This window comes from Oryx dammah, unplaced genomic scaffold (genome assembly GCF_014754425.2).
Source record: "Oryx dammah isolate SB20612 unplaced genomic scaffold, SCBI_Odam_1.1 HiC_scaffold_27, whole genome shotgun sequence".
Lineage (NCBI taxonomy): Eukaryota > Metazoa > Chordata > Mammalia > Artiodactyla > Bovidae > Oryx > Oryx dammah.
In genome coordinates, this window is record NW_024070211.1 from 54,907,412 (window position 1) to 54,920,873 (window position 13,462).

Here is a 13,462-nt window from a genome sequence, read left to right on the forward strand (position 1 = left end):
CCAGCGCTCGGTAGGGGGCGTCCTGGGGCAGAGACTGAAACCGCAGGTGGTATTTAAAGGTGAGGGAGTCTCCTGCCCTGCAACCCGCAGTTCTCACTCGAGCCATCCCCGCCTTGCCCCACTCGGGCCAGCGCCTGGTGAGCTAGCCCATCTGTGGCATCCGCCGTCGTCTCCTCCTAGCACCTCCTCGCCGACCCCTCCCTCCCGGGACCTGCATCCCGCTCAGCCAATCAACGCCCGACTGCCAGTTCCCACGTGATCCCGGGCGGGCTAAGGACCTGCTGCTTCCCAAACGCCAGAGGGATGCGGGCAGCAGAGCGCGAGAGGCGGCTGCTAGGCTGCGGGGCGCTTTGACTCTCCCTCCACCCAGCCTCTTTAGGCTCCTCTCGTCTGCTCTCTGGACTTCGGTCTCCTCTTGCTGTCCTGGCTTGCCAGAGCCCTCTGCTTATGGCAGCAGCTTCCCGCGTCCCCGGCGCAGCTTTTCCGTGGACGACCCTCTCGCTCCCGGGGCTGAGCGGGGTCACTGGATGTTGCTGAAACTCTGGAGATCATGCGCGGGTTTGGCTACTGCTTCCCCGTCAGGTGCCACTGCCACCGCCGCCGCCTTTGCTGCCGCCGTCCGCGGGATGCTCAGTAGCCCGCTGCCTGACCCCCGCGATCTTGTGTTCTCCCGAAGCCTTTTGCTGCTGCAGAGTTGCGCGAACTAGTCATGGTGCTGTGGGAGTCCCCGCGGCAGTGCAGCAGCTGGACACTTTGTGAGGGCTTTTGCTGGCTGCTGCTGCTGCCGGTGATGCTGCTCATCGTAGCCCGGCCGGTGAAGCTCGCAGCTTTCCCTACCTCCTTAAGTGACTGCCAAACGCCCACCGGCTGGAACTGCTCTGGTAAGTCCGAAACCCCAGCCCTCGACCTCTTAGCCCCGCAGAGGAAACGCGCTGTTTCCAGCACAGACCAACCTACCCAAGTGCTTCTCCCCAGCTCCTCCGCTCCAACGCTCCCAAACCGTTGAGACCACCGACCTCTACCCAGAGAACTGTTCCAGGCCGCTAAGGAAAGGGGAGGGGGTCCTGAGGGGGCGGTGCACAGAAAGTGCAGGTAAAGGAACCTTGCACTTAAATTGGAGCTGCGGAGATTTTAAGAAATAGTAAACAAGGAGGTTTTGTGGATTCATTGAAAAGAGGACCAGTCCTTGAAGAAACACTAAATCAGAACCTTTTCTATCATTAAAGAAAGAAGTCTAGCTGAAACCAGAGAGAAATAACTTTAGGAGATAGAACTAGCGAGAAAGCAATAAATCAAACGGTGACTGCAGGGGAAACATTGATTACTAGCAAAAGTACCATGAGAGTTCACTTGTCTGGCATTCAAGACAGGGTCACACAAATTCTAAAGGAGCTTGGGTTTCCAAGACATTCAGTTTCTCTCTCTCAGCCCCTCTACCCCCCTCCCCCACTAGCATATACAGCGCCTTCTCGACTGGGCTGCAAAAGACGTTCTTTTTGCATCACCGAGATGCCTCCCTCTTGCCTCTCCTAGCTCCTAAATGGTCGAAGGAAGTTGAGACAAGAATCTTTCGTCCTTCTCCCAGGCTGGGGTGGGTATGACCAAGGCCCCACAGGCTCACCCATAGGCGGGCGGAGGGCGGAACCGACCCGAGTGGGCGCCGGCTCCTCCATTTCTGGGCAGGCTTCCTTGGAGTGCGTCAGGCGCTCTTCTTGCTTGCTTGGGTCCCTTCAGAGTCTGAATGCGAGAGCTTGGCAAGCTTGGTTCTGCTAAAGTCTCCTAATTAAATAGGAGCCGAGGATAGGAGTTGCTGCACTGTTCGAGTAGCTTCGCCTTTCAGCATGACAGCCCATAACTACCGGCGTGATTGTGATGTTTGGGGCATTTTAAACTCCATTAGCATGCCTGGATATTGTCCCCTAGGTCTGTTCTGTTCTAGTTTTAGCCAGTGTGTATGTAATTTTTCATCTCCTGTATATATAATTCTGCCGAAGTTGAATCTAGTTCTGAATAAAGTGGCTTTTAGGGATGTATGCGAGCTGAAGTGTATGTAACTTCGGAGAAGAGAGAATGACCAACTGTAACTCATAGGATAAAAGAATATGCCATGCTGGGTAGTGACTGATGTAGATTCCATGAAGAAAATTATTATACATCATGTGGCTTGTGCTTTTTAAAGACAAGTTGAAATTTGTAACCCTGTTAGATTTGGGTCAATATATTGCCTTTGTTCTGTTTGGGGGAATTTCTAAATTTGGCATTTTCATAAAGCTAAACATGTTTTCTTTAACTTACTCATGGCTCATGCATACATCTATGTTATTTTGGAAAGACTAAGTCCCACTTTGCAGGTACCTAATCACTTTTTAGGTGCTTTACCATAGGAATATTAAGTAACCTGCTAAGTCAATTATTTGAAATGTTAATAGATTCGTAACCCAACATGACCAGTTTGTTTCATCCTTAGCTACGGTACTGTTTTAGGAAATAACTAACAAATATGAAATTGGGGATGACAGTTAAGAAATTCATTATTACCAGATACCTAACAGGGATTTGCAGAAACTAAAGAAAATAAACTGGTTTTCCAGGCAGATTAGCAAGAACCTGTATCCCCTCTACCCTTGTTAACTTGGAGGTGATCAATCTTTATTTGAGTCAGACAGACCATCAGAAAAAACACTGTGCCTGTTTATCTTTATTATTGGAGCTTTGTTTCCTCTTTGTCTGGAGAAATTCCAAATAAAGGGTTGTTGCAGATCTTAAAGCAAAAGAATGATTAAAAACGGAGGAATAATGAAGGGACATTCTGAGACCATCACCAACTCTTTTCTAAAATGTGAAGTTTGAGGGTCATAAACTATAGTCTACTTAATGAGAAAAAATAATGAAACTACGAAGCAATGTTAAATATTCACTTACCACTGCCAGTACTAACCCAAACTAAAATAAAATAGCATCATCAAAAGAAAAAAAAAAAGAATATTCAAAGACAACTGACTAGAAAAGAATTGTGAAAGAGAAACTAGTATTAATCACTTAACTAGAATTTTTTTTAGGTTATCAGTAAAGAATGACCTTGTAGTACAGCTGTGGTTGTTGGAATTAAAATTTAGAGCAATTCTTTTAAAGCTTCAAGATATTTCTTTTGTTGTTGTTGTTCAAGTCTGTAATATTTAATGACTGGCATGTTCTCTTTAAATTTGAGGTTATGATGACAGAGAAAATGATCTCTTCCTCTGTGACACCAACACCTGTAAATTTGATGGTGAATGTTTAAGAATTGGAGACACTGTGACATGCGTCTGTCAGTTCAAGGTAAGAAATTTCATATTTGCATCTTCTAATTTACTAATGAGACTGCAAAGCAGAGATCTTCTTTTACAGCCCATCACTTGGCAATTTATAGCTATGCAAGCTAAGAGGAAAGCTGGCATCAAACAAAAGTACTGGCAAGAGAGCCAACTGATGTCAAAAAGACACAGCTTTTAGGAGCAATGTATGTGCCATAGTTATAAATGCCACTGGAGGTAGAAAGCTTCAGGTTGTCCTTTTGGTGTATCAACAGAAAAGTAGGTTTCTGTGTCCCTTCTAACATGCATACTATAAGTCAACATAATAGCCAAAATTGTTGTTGGAGAAGTGTGGATTTATACTTTTGTTTTGTTGATTGAGGCTATCTTCTTTGGATCATATTGCTCTGTTTTAATGGTATTGGGTTTTATTATTTTGGCAATCTAGTTGAGTTTTTAAATGAACTCCTTATCAATGTGACTTCAAAACTACTGTGCTAGATTGGAAATCATGACACTTATTAGTACTTGTCAACTTTTCATGGATACCACATTCAATTACAATTCCTAGGAATCCAAAAGAATGCAAATAGACAAAAGTCACTTCATAAACCTTAGGAAAATGTGCTTTGCCTAATGTTGAAAACATAAATAAAAATTAAAAGAGAGATTGCCCAGTGATATTATCAAAACTGGATTATTAGTATTTTTTTAAAGATAGAGCTCAATCTCATTATTATAGTCATGATCTAACAAATGCTTTCTACCATGTGAATGTTAAAAGTTTTCTCTTTCAATACATTTTTTATAATTTAAGTATTATAGATGCTTACTGATATCTTAAAGTGTTACTAAATTACTTTTTAAAATACACCTGAAATCTAAGGTAAGTTTCAAACAAAAAATATTCCCATTAAGGAAACTATACTGGGGGTAGGGAAAACTTTTCCAAGGTTGTAAGCAAATTATGAAAAAAAAATCAGAAAGGATATAAAACAAATCAAATATTAGAATTCAAATTCAAGTCTAAAATTTGTTATAGTTCAGTGGTCACTCACTATCCACTCGGTATCCGTAAGTCACTCAGTATCCACCACCACAAGTACCAAAATCCAAGGATGCTCAAGTCCCTTATATAAAAGTATGTAGAATTTATATATAACCTATGCACATCCTCATGTACACTTTGTCATCTCTAGATTATTTATTATATAGTGTATAGGCAATGTAAACATTGTAAATACAAAGTAAATACAAATTAGTTGCTGGTAAGTGGCATATTCAAGTTTTGCTGTTTAGAACTCTCTGGAATCTTTTTCTCAAATATTTTCACTCTGAAGTTGGTTGAATCTGTGGATGTAGAAGCCTCAGATTTGGAGGGCCAACTATATGTAATATTTAGAATTGTTGATGAAAAATAAATATTTTAGATTAATGTCACCTCCCAGTGATAGAGAGAAGGGAATTCACATTTAAATATGGTTTGAATGGCTTATAAATGAGCTAAAAACTTCTTGGACATTATCTTTTTCTTTCTAAGAAAATTAATAAACAGCTGATACTTATACAGTGCACCACTACCCAGTAGGTACGCATTGCTGTGCCCATACTATAGTCTTTAAACCATACTAGAGTATTGGAAACATTCATGCATATTTAATATTCATGCAATACCAATTTCTAAGGTCTCCAGCCATACTGAACAATTTAATTATGTTCTCTCAGTGAACTACTTGAGAGAGATGGAGCATAAGAACCCTGCAAGTCATACTTTCTCCAAGTGTTAACTGAGGGGAAAATAAGTTGGATAAGTTATTCATTAAAAGCTCACAGGATTTTATAAATTTTTTTCTTTTTAGTTTGTAATTCCCAGAAATATATCTTATTTTTGTAACCAAGGGTAGACATAAGATGTGAACCCATGAATGATATAAAATGAACCAAGAAGAATGTTCCTCAAATGGAAAGCCATAAGTAGAATAAGATTTCACGAAGAGGCAAAAAAAAAAAAAAAAAGAGTTCATAAAATTAAAAATGGATGCATGCTACTAAAAGAAAATATATAATTTTCTTTTTAAAGAAATTGGATTCAGTTTTCAGGTTGCACAAAGGGTTTTAGTAAAACTTTTATCAACAAAGATACTTATGTTTTTTATGCATTTGATTAGCCAGTTACATTTGTCATTAATTTAGATAACCATTAAGTGGGTTAGACTACAGGGGACAGGGCTAGGGGAGTGAATGCAAGTTTGAATAAGAAACTAAAATGTAAATTTTCTTTTCCTAATGCCGGTAGCATTTTAAATTTACTACTAGATTACTGCTGCTATTAGTTTGTGCTTTGCAATAGTTGTCAGTCTGTCAGGTGAAAATAAACATTTCCTTAGTGGAAAATTTAGACTCTGCACGTACCAGGAATATAGAGTGGCTGAATTAAGTTCAAGATCAAAGAAAAATGTACAAGTTGTGCAAAGAAAAATAGATTTGATATTTTAAGCTAGGAGTATCTTGACTCAGTATTTCCAATACTTTCAAATTAATTTGAGAATTTTTTTCTGTTTTGCTCAGTCTGATGAAAAGGCAGATGTCCTGAAAAATCCATTTTCCTATATACTGTTCTAGATCAGCTTAAGTCATCTACTCTATTTCTCCCGATTTCAGATACAAGTCCAAATTCTTCTATTCAAAGTGGGGTGCGAACTGTGGTTTCTGGCTGAGAGATAAACTTAAAAGAGTATTGGGTATATGTGTGTGTAATCGATGTTTTCCAGTTTGAATTACTATTGGAACGTTAAGGTGAACAAATATTTATCTTTACCTCTCTTAGATGATTTGTAATAATCATATTCTACCATCCAAACATGTTATCTCATTTATTTCTCATATCTGAGTGAGGTAATTATTTTTTCCTCCTTTTACAGATGAGGAGATTAAGGCTCATAAATATAAATAACTTACAACTAAGTGGTGATCCTACAGCAAGAATCTAGGTCCTTTGACACCAAATCTAATTTTTTTCTTGGACATTATATTGTGGTTGTTTAGTCACTGTGCATGAGATTTTCCAGGCAACAATCCTGGAGTGGGTTGCCATTTACTTCTCCAGGGGATCTTCCTGACCCAGGGACAGAACCTTTGTCTCCTGCATTGGCAGGCATTGGCAGGCATATTCTTTAGTGCTGAGCCATTAAGGAAGCCCATATACAAATAAAAACATTAATAAGAACAACAAAAGTGCCAATTTATTATATACAACTTGATATAAAAAATAGTACAACTAATTCTTAGATGATGATATGAGTTCCATAAATAGCCTGCAGTCTCATGCATCTAACCTTGCTTTCTGCATACCAAATGGTATCCTAGTCATTCTGGTAAATAACCATGGTACGAAAATTTAGAGACAGTGGATGGACAAATGGCTGGCTAGCTGGCTGGCTGGCTGGCTGAATGGATAAAAGAAAGAAGAGAGGAAGTAAAGTCACAGATGCATCTATTCATAGATACCACTCATCATATCAATTAATATGTATGATCAATGATCACTTTATAATTTAAAAATATGGTGAAGCCTTATGTTTTACAAATATCATTTAATTTGATTGTTTTCATTTAGTAAGCTATGCCCTAGATCTGCAATAGTTCCAGTAACTAGAATTGTAGAACAAATTGCCCAGAACTTAGTGGCTCAAAACAATGAACATTTATTTTGCTCATCAATCTGCAGTTGGACAGGGCTTAATGAAGGCATCTTACCTCTGCTCCTCTTGGCATTGGTGAGCTGGGGAGGGAACTCAAAGGCTTGGTTCTCTCAGGACTCACTCATATATTGGACTGTCAACTGGGGACTTCGTTCCTTCTCCATGTAGATCTCTCTGTTTGGACTAGTTTGGCCTTCCTCATAGCACAGTGACTGGGTTTAAAGGGCAAGCGAGCATCCAGAGAGTGAGAAAGAGCCAAGTAGAGGCTACATCCTTTAATGACCTAGCCTCAGAAGTCATATGAGTCACTTTTACCATAGTCACAGGCCTGTCCACTTGTTTAAAATCATAAAAAAATTCCACATGAAAAAATGTAGTCACAGAGAAGTAAAAGTTACCTATGGAATGATCAAAGGATTGGGACATATGCAGGTTTTTTTATCTCTTGCTTTTTTGGAAGAGAAACATGCCATATCCTAAACCATTATTCCTAAGCCTTTGACAAGTGGGAATATAACAGAATTCACTTAACATCTGTGGAGTGCCTTCTACATGCCAGACTAGGGAAGGTGCTGACAATATATAAAATATAAGTTGTGCATAGCTCCTAAATGCTGAAATCTCAGTTAAAAGAAATTCTTATTAATCAAACAAGCAATAGATCATATGAAAAACTTCTCACATGAATTTTTCTTCATTTGTAGCAAAACAAATTCCATATATTCTAGAGCATCAAGTCATTGAATTCACTGGTGTAACATGTTGCTGCTTTCTTAAGCAATGTGGAAATTTTGGAACAAAATCATTCACTGAAAAACACAAAGTTGGAAAATAAACTTAAGATTTTTAAAACATCTGAAGGAAAGCAGAATCACTTTTCCCCTGAGAGGAAGTTTGGACAACACATACATTTATGAGCTTAACCATCTGCGCTTGAGTCTTGTTTTTCTCTCCTACCAGCCAACAATGTGGCCTTTAGCAAGTCACCTAACATCTGAATCTGTCCCTTCCTCTGAAACTGAGAAATATTCATGGTTACCACTGAAAAAAATATTTTTAAAATTAGGCATATTTTAATGTAGTAGTAAGCTCATTTTTATACTTAGGGTTAGCCTGTTTTCCTTTATTTTTCCAATTTTAGGCATGCATGCCTTGGTGTCCATGTTAGATGGTAAGTCTGCTAGTTAAAGTATATATCATGAAAGACAAATAATTTACATTTCTTTTTATAAATGAATATTCCAAAGCATTTTGAAACATGACTCAGTTAATCCTCCCAAATGCCCCAGTTAACCATTTCAAATGGGGGAACCAAGCTATAAACTTGTTAAATATTTTATTGCTGAGTGATATACACAAGGTCCTACACTCAGAAATGGGAGAATATGGGACGAGACTTCCACTTCTAAGCCTTAGTGATTTAGAGTATACTTCCTCCGTGTGTTATTCATTTTAATGAGTGCAAGTCATGGTACTAAGGGCCAAAAACAGCGTGCTGATAATCTACAGTTAAGCTCTTTTCAACTCCATACAAATCTCCCTTTTGGCTTGTGCATGGAACTTGGCAGCTCTGTTTTTAGCACTGTTCACATTTGGCTTACTCCATCCCTCAGAAGTGGCATATGAGCACTTTATCAGTTTATTTCGTATTTTAAGATGCATATCAGCATTGTGTACTAGCACTTGACAGAGATAATAAATACTTCCTACCCCTCACTCCCCATCTACTGACTATATCTGAATAATCTACAGAAGTAGATGAAAAGGATAAATAGAGAAATTCTAGGGATTACAAAGAAGAAAATGCGGATCCAGATCATCTACACACAAAATATTGTAACCAGGGTTGGAGATGAAGATTAAAAGGTAACCCAGAACAAAAATGCTAGGACACAGGCATGAGGAGCTAACTAGCCCAGCCATTTGCAGTAATTATGAGTCTCATCTGCCTACTGAAAGGGTCAGCAAGTCTACTGACTATGTTACCAGCTGTTCACTTTTTCTGGTCTGTCTTCCATGTTCTCAGTAGTCTTAGTGGGTCCTCGTAGAGCCTCCCTACATTGTCCTGATCCTGAACACAGCCCATTTATCAAACACTGGTCCATCCACCTGCCTTCCTGGCCACAGTTCTGACATCAGCACCACACACATGTATTTGATATCTCTTCAGTACTGTTTATTGGAAAACTTAACTCTTTACTGACATTTTTTAATTTCCTTTTTTTCCAGTAGTGATAAAAATGTTCAGTTTTATGGTGGGTCAATTTTTAGGTATATGTATATTTGGAAAGTGAGTTGCCTATTGAATTAAAGATCCTCATGAGTGAAAAGTTCCTATCAAAATGTTTTCAAATATAATAATGTAGATAGCCTGAGTCCATGAGCCATATAATGTAACTATGGAAAGGAATAGAAACTTCCAGAATAACTAGACCAGAAACTAGAAATAAATATTTTAAAAATATGTCATATTTAAAATACTTCAATCTAATCATATATAAATAGTTTCTAAATAAATATAATTTGGTGTCTAAATTACCTTGTTAGCAGTTATGGTGATTATGAGTGTCATACAATTTGAATTTACTATTGGGAGAATACTACGTAACTATTAGTGAAAAATTATATTTAAGTTTTTCAATAACAGATGCAAAGTCAGATTCAAAAAATTTTCATTTCAGAGAACATTGTGTTATATCATTTAAAAAATGATTCAAATTTATTATTACATAAAGGCAAAGGGTAAGAGCTAAACGGTTGATTGGGAAAGGAAGTACAGATATAGTAAGAAAATAGAATGAGAAAATGAACCTTAGGTTTATCATCAGATTATAACTGTGTTTAAAATTTGCTCTTTTGTGTAAAAATCCTTGAGTTGAATTTAACTTTTGAGAGATTTTTAGAAATATTATTATAAAGATTAAAACCCTAGCCATTTTGCTAAATCATTGGTTTACTTTATATGTTATGAATTAGCAGATCAAAAATCCAAGTATTTTAATAAGAAGTAGAAAACAGAAAAGCATTTTCACATGTGTGTATATGCATGATTTGCCTTACTGTACTTAATTTCTGGCATGGGTGAGTATTTATAAATAATTGTCTTTATCATTACATTTGTTATAATTAAACAATGTAGCCCATCAGTAGTAGTAATCATGAGATAATCGTATCACTGGTATAATTAGCAGGTATAGAACATAGCCAAGTATCTCTAAGGCCTTACAGTGTGATTATGATGTAATGAGTATACCCTGTAGGTTGCCTGATTTCCATTATAAAATGTGTACGTTTTTGGAAGGAAGTTGTTTTAAAATGAACTTTTTGTTTTATGAAATATACATTAATACTCATACTTTTGAATAGTCAATCAAGTTAACATATGGTTCAGTAGTTGACTTTTTTTCTGTATTACATAGTCTGTTGTTTCTTTCTACACTGTATCTCTGTCAATATCCAATGATATAAAGATATATGAAACTTTAATTAGGAATTCAGATGTCTTATCCAAATATTTAAGAATTTGTAAAGATTCAAATTCAACAGAGGAACAACATACTAAAGAGTAACTGAGTTCTTTGGCATTTCAGCTATATACTTCTGCTCCAAAAACAGATAGACACTATTTTTGAATAGCTAGAATGTCATAACATGTTCTCATTTTTCTACCAAGCCAGATGGGCCATATATCAAAAAAGTAAATAATATTGATGCTTTTGTTGTTATATCTTTTTATTATTTCTTGTCCTATCACTTTCTTAGATTTTCCTGATTTAGAAGCTGATTTTCCCCTATCTGAATCAGTGATGACCAGTTGGCTTACTGGACATTGCTTTTGTATATCTTTGAATGATATTCTTACAAGGTCAAAGACTTGCTGGATACAATGGGGATCACTGAAAATGAAGACAAGTGCTTTCTTTTGTAAATGATGGTTTCTGTTCAAGATGTCAGAGGCATGTAAACCCCAGTACTAACCACAGGCTTACATCTGTGTCCTCCCCAGTGCAACAGTGACTATGTGCCTGTGTGTGGTTCCAATGGGGAGAGCTATCAGAATGAGTGTTATCTGCGGCAGGCTGCATGCAAACAGCAGAGTGAGATACTGGTGGTGTCTGAAGGATCCTGTGCCACAGGTATGTATGTGATCCTGATGACTCCTGAAAACCTTTGGAATGGATTCTGAATCCAAAAACCATGTCTTGCTTTTCCTGTTATGTCCTGTTTATTATTATCCAGATAAATAATTCAGACTATATATTGGCTAGACAAGCCTCTTATATTTTTGTATCAAGCAAGCATTATTCCTATTCTATGTCTCTTTACATTTCAAGTTATTTCTGGAAGAAAGATAAATCTACCATAAGGATGTTGGTAGATTTTAATACAGATACTATTTAATGAAGTACAGACATTGAATAACAATTAGAAATCTAGATTGACTGCTCAGTTGCCAAATGTATAGAAAGTAATCTATGCAGGAATAAATTTTGTTTGTTTGATCGTTTATAACAATAGGATTGTTTGCCGGAGGACAGGCAGTTTGCAGATTTGGATTTGAAGGTTAAGATGTGCCTAATCTTAGCAGCTCTACAAAATGCTCTTCTTAACACTGAGCAGATTACATTGAAGAATATATTGGGGATGAACATGACTTCTAAAGACATCTGTCCTTTCTAGAACCACTAGTGAGCCTGGGATCCCACACAACTTTTTAGTCATACTGTACCAAGAATGCTCCAAAGAAAGTAAGGACGAAGAGCACCTTCTTGTGCTCTTTAGTTTTTCAGGTTTTCCTTCTGCGTACAATGGTTATTAGAGCTGAATAGTATTACAGGAAGAGAGAAAAAACAAGAAAAATAAAGCCCAACTTGATAAACCAGTGCTATAAAATGAAGCTGCATTTTCAGGTTAGGCTTGACATTAAAATCACATATATTAAAGAAACTTTAGTATCCTTTGAAATTTATTCCTAATGGCAAATAAGCATCTTTCTGTGAGTCATAATTTCAAAGGAATTTGACGATACAAGCATATTTAAGAAAAATAATAATTATATATTGTTATTATCATTAAAATGATATATCCTTTTTTCTTCAAAAAAGGAAATATAGAATAATGTCAAGAAAGGTCTATTTTATTGAAAAGTCCCTCTTAGATAACACTATGGAATTATATTAAAGATCATGTGTATGGTAGCTGGAGCAGAGTGGTAAATGAGCAAAGAAACAGTCTCATATTCTTTAAAAAAGATTATCTTAGGCCTATTGATTGTTAGTAGTTGATAATACTGTTCCAGTTTGCACTGGTAACTACCAAAGTTTCTAAGAATTAGCAGAAAAGAAAGGTATCTTTCCTTGTGAACAATGACGTAGACTCTTCGGTTCTGGTTTTTAAGTAGTTTTTTCTCCTATTTGATTCTTTGTCTGACAATGTGATGTCCTTCCTGCAAGGGTGATTGAGAGGCAAGTTGGATTGGTGCACCATTTTCTTGTTTACTGGAGCTAATAGATCATTGCCACTTGGACCATCTTTCTCAGTAGGAAAAGAGGAGGGCCACCATGCTACTCCGTACTATAGTAAGCATGGGGAAAAAAGAAAGACAGGACCAAACTAATTATAAAAAATCAATCCGTCATAGCTATTGAAAAATGACACTTTAGGACAAATGGAATAGGAAAAAAAGGAACCTCTTAGTCTCAGAACCAGAAATATGTAGGCAAATACTAGAGTACTAAGGAACGGATTTACTCATTCAAAATCATATAGGATATCTGTCTGTCTCTGACGATAGGCAATGAAGATCAGTGGACAGTCATAATAAGCAGTCATGGAGTTATAGTTTGGTTAACAATGTTGGGTAGCAAAATCTCTTGCTTACTTGCCAACCTCCAAGTTTTTGTCAGCACATGCAATCACGTTCTTGTGATTCATTCAGTTATTCAGTTCTAGTCCGTAATTTATTGGTTATACTGTGAAAATACTTAACCAAGTATTTAATCACAATTGAGTAACCCATCCTTAGTTTATTCACAGACTTAAATTTCTACAGGATTTATTTAGTAAGTCGGTCTTGCTGAATGCATCTTCCATTGATGTGTAAATCTAAAAGAGTTTTGATCTGAATAATGACGGAGGGACCAAAGTAATTTTGGTTAACCAGGTCTGACTAAATAAACTGGAGTTCTGACTTTTGATCTAAAAGAGATTCTTATTTTCTTCATAGATTTTGCAGTTTTTAATGCTGTTTGACATTGAATGGAGATGGCAAGTTGTGGTTTCTAAGAATAAAAGGCAGTAGTAGATTTATATTGATACTAAAATATAAAAATATAAACATAAAACTTATATTAAAAATAACTTTATTACATTATGTTGAATTTAAAAATCATTTATCTGGAAAATGATTTCCTATTGAGCAGTCTGCTCAATACCCTCACTATCAGTTTCTCTTTTTTGCCTTATAAG

The 13,462-nt window shown here is 37.0% G+C and overlaps 1 protein-coding gene across 1 annotated transcript in view; it reads left to right on the forward strand.

Annotated features, from left to right (window-relative positions):
* The first annotated feature begins 272 nt into the window (after positions 1 to 272).
* TMEFF2 (transmembrane protein with EGF like and two follistatin like domains 2) overlaps positions 273 to 13,462 on the forward strand; it is a 282,818-nt gene continuing 269,628 nt past the window's right edge. The window contains exons 1-3 of the mRNA XM_040228897.1: positions 273 to 881; positions 3,209 to 3,318; positions 11,001 to 11,130. Coding sequence (XP_040084831.1) covers positions 710 to 881; positions 3,209 to 3,318; positions 11,001 to 11,130 — 412 coding nt within the window. The 5' untranslated portion in view covers positions 273 to 709. The remainder of the gene's footprint in view (positions 882 to 3,208; positions 3,319 to 11,000; positions 11,131 to 13,462) is intronic.